Source organism: Euleptes europaea, chromosome 6 (genome assembly GCF_029931775.1).
Source record: "Euleptes europaea isolate rEulEur1 chromosome 6, rEulEur1.hap1, whole genome shotgun sequence".
Classification (NCBI taxonomy): domain Eukaryota; kingdom Metazoa; phylum Chordata; class Lepidosauria; order Squamata; family Sphaerodactylidae; genus Euleptes; species Euleptes europaea.
Window position 1 is genome coordinate 66074800 of NC_079317.1, and position 1589 is coordinate 66076388.

Genomic DNA, 1589 nt, shown 5'->3' on the forward strand with positions numbered 1-1589 from the left:
TGAAGGAGTCTTAATACACCACTAACATCACTTAACACACTGGTATATTCAAAGATCATTGTTATAAACAGGATTAGAATTATGTTAGTTACTCCAGCTTTATTGCTATTACTAGACCATCTACCATAAATTAGTGATATTTTGTTTTGTTTTGTTAAAAAGCCCTCTATTTAATATGTTTTATTTGATATAGCCTAAGCAGAAGATATGGTCGAGGTGTATCTGCAAGCCAGTTCCTGGCTGTTACAGTGACGGTGGTTTGGGGGTTCATACATTTTGGAGGGGGGAACAGGGACGAGGGGCAGGTTGTGATTTTCCTGCGCATACCATGGTTACATTTGACACATAAGGAGGCACTTTTAAAAGGACCTGGGTTAGCTCTGGAGGGATAGGTAGGTTCTCTGGGGGTCATTAGCCTTGTAGGCCAGACTGCGCTATACTGAATGAACTCAGTGCTTTGGGGGACGGAGAGCTGCCTCCCATCTTAGTATTTCTTCCCCATCAGCTTCATTTTCTTCATGTAGTACTCATTGCAGCCATTGCTCAGGCTGGCAATCAGAGAGAGGTACCCCTCGAAGTGGACCTTCCCGTCCCGACATTCCTCCAAGCACTTCATGATCCTGTCAATGGCCATGGGGTCCTTCTGGTTTTCCATATATCCCGAGACCTCCTTCTCCATAAGCTGCCGAAGGTCTTCCTTTGTTAAATAGTTCTTGTTGCCGGAAAATTTGTGAAACGTAAAGAGCATTTGCTCCATGGAGTGTTCCAGCTGAGAGGGCTGAGAGGGCATCTTTGCACTGATCTTGGGCACCTGCCAAGGCGGATCTGAGCAGCTGGAAGGAGAGAGAGGTGCCTGCAGCGATGGTTGTCCAAGGAGCAGTGAGGTTAGCTGCCACCTCCGACGCCTCCACCAGCCGGGGCTGGGCTGGGCATAAATTAGTGATATTTGAACACTGATTCCCATTTTGCGTGCTGGTCTCAAGCAGGGAGTGGATGTTTCAATGGGCTGTTTGGCTGTTCATGAGAACATGGAGTCTGTCAGGTTACTTTTAGCAGATTCAAGCAGTACAGTACAATAGATTGCAATCAGCAATATTCCATACATGTGCGTTACACTGCCCCATCATATTCCTAAAGTCCTCCCTTTCACACAGATTTGAACTTTTTGCTTGCTGCTTGGCAGCCAATTGTATCAATGAACAGTGAGTAAATTCATCAGTAGTCAGCCAGTGATCCTTTAAAAAGGTATTCTTTGGAAAGTATCGCTGTTTGGTGTTTAAATCTGTGTTATTGTTGAGTTTATTTTGCGTGTGCATATTTTCACACAGCTTTGCGGGAGTCTTAGTACTCTCCCAGCATCATTTAATTACTTGATTTGACCATCCATGACTTGGAGGGGAGGGAAGAAAACTGATTGCATCTACTGGGCAGATATAAAAACAGCTTGCAAAGCAGAAAGCAATGAAACCAAAACACTACAGCTACTGCACAGCATCAAAGTCATCCAGCAGTTGCTTGAGAGTATCCACCAACTTTGAGGATGTTTGAGGCTCACATCATGAGTGATTGCAGCTGTCAAATACAGTGGG

General features: G+C 44.7%; 1 protein-coding gene across 1 annotated transcript; it reads right to left on the reverse strand.

The window, feature by feature from the left end:
* Nucleotides 1-484: 484 nt before the first annotated feature.
* LOC130479519 (protein S100-A10-like) lies at nucleotides 485-964 on the reverse strand. Its single transcript, XM_056851918.1, has one exon. The coding sequence runs from the start codon at nucleotides 962-964 to the stop codon at nucleotides 485-487; it is 480 nt and encodes a 159-aa protein (XP_056707896.1).
* Between the last annotated feature and the right edge of the window lie 625 nt (nucleotides 965-1589).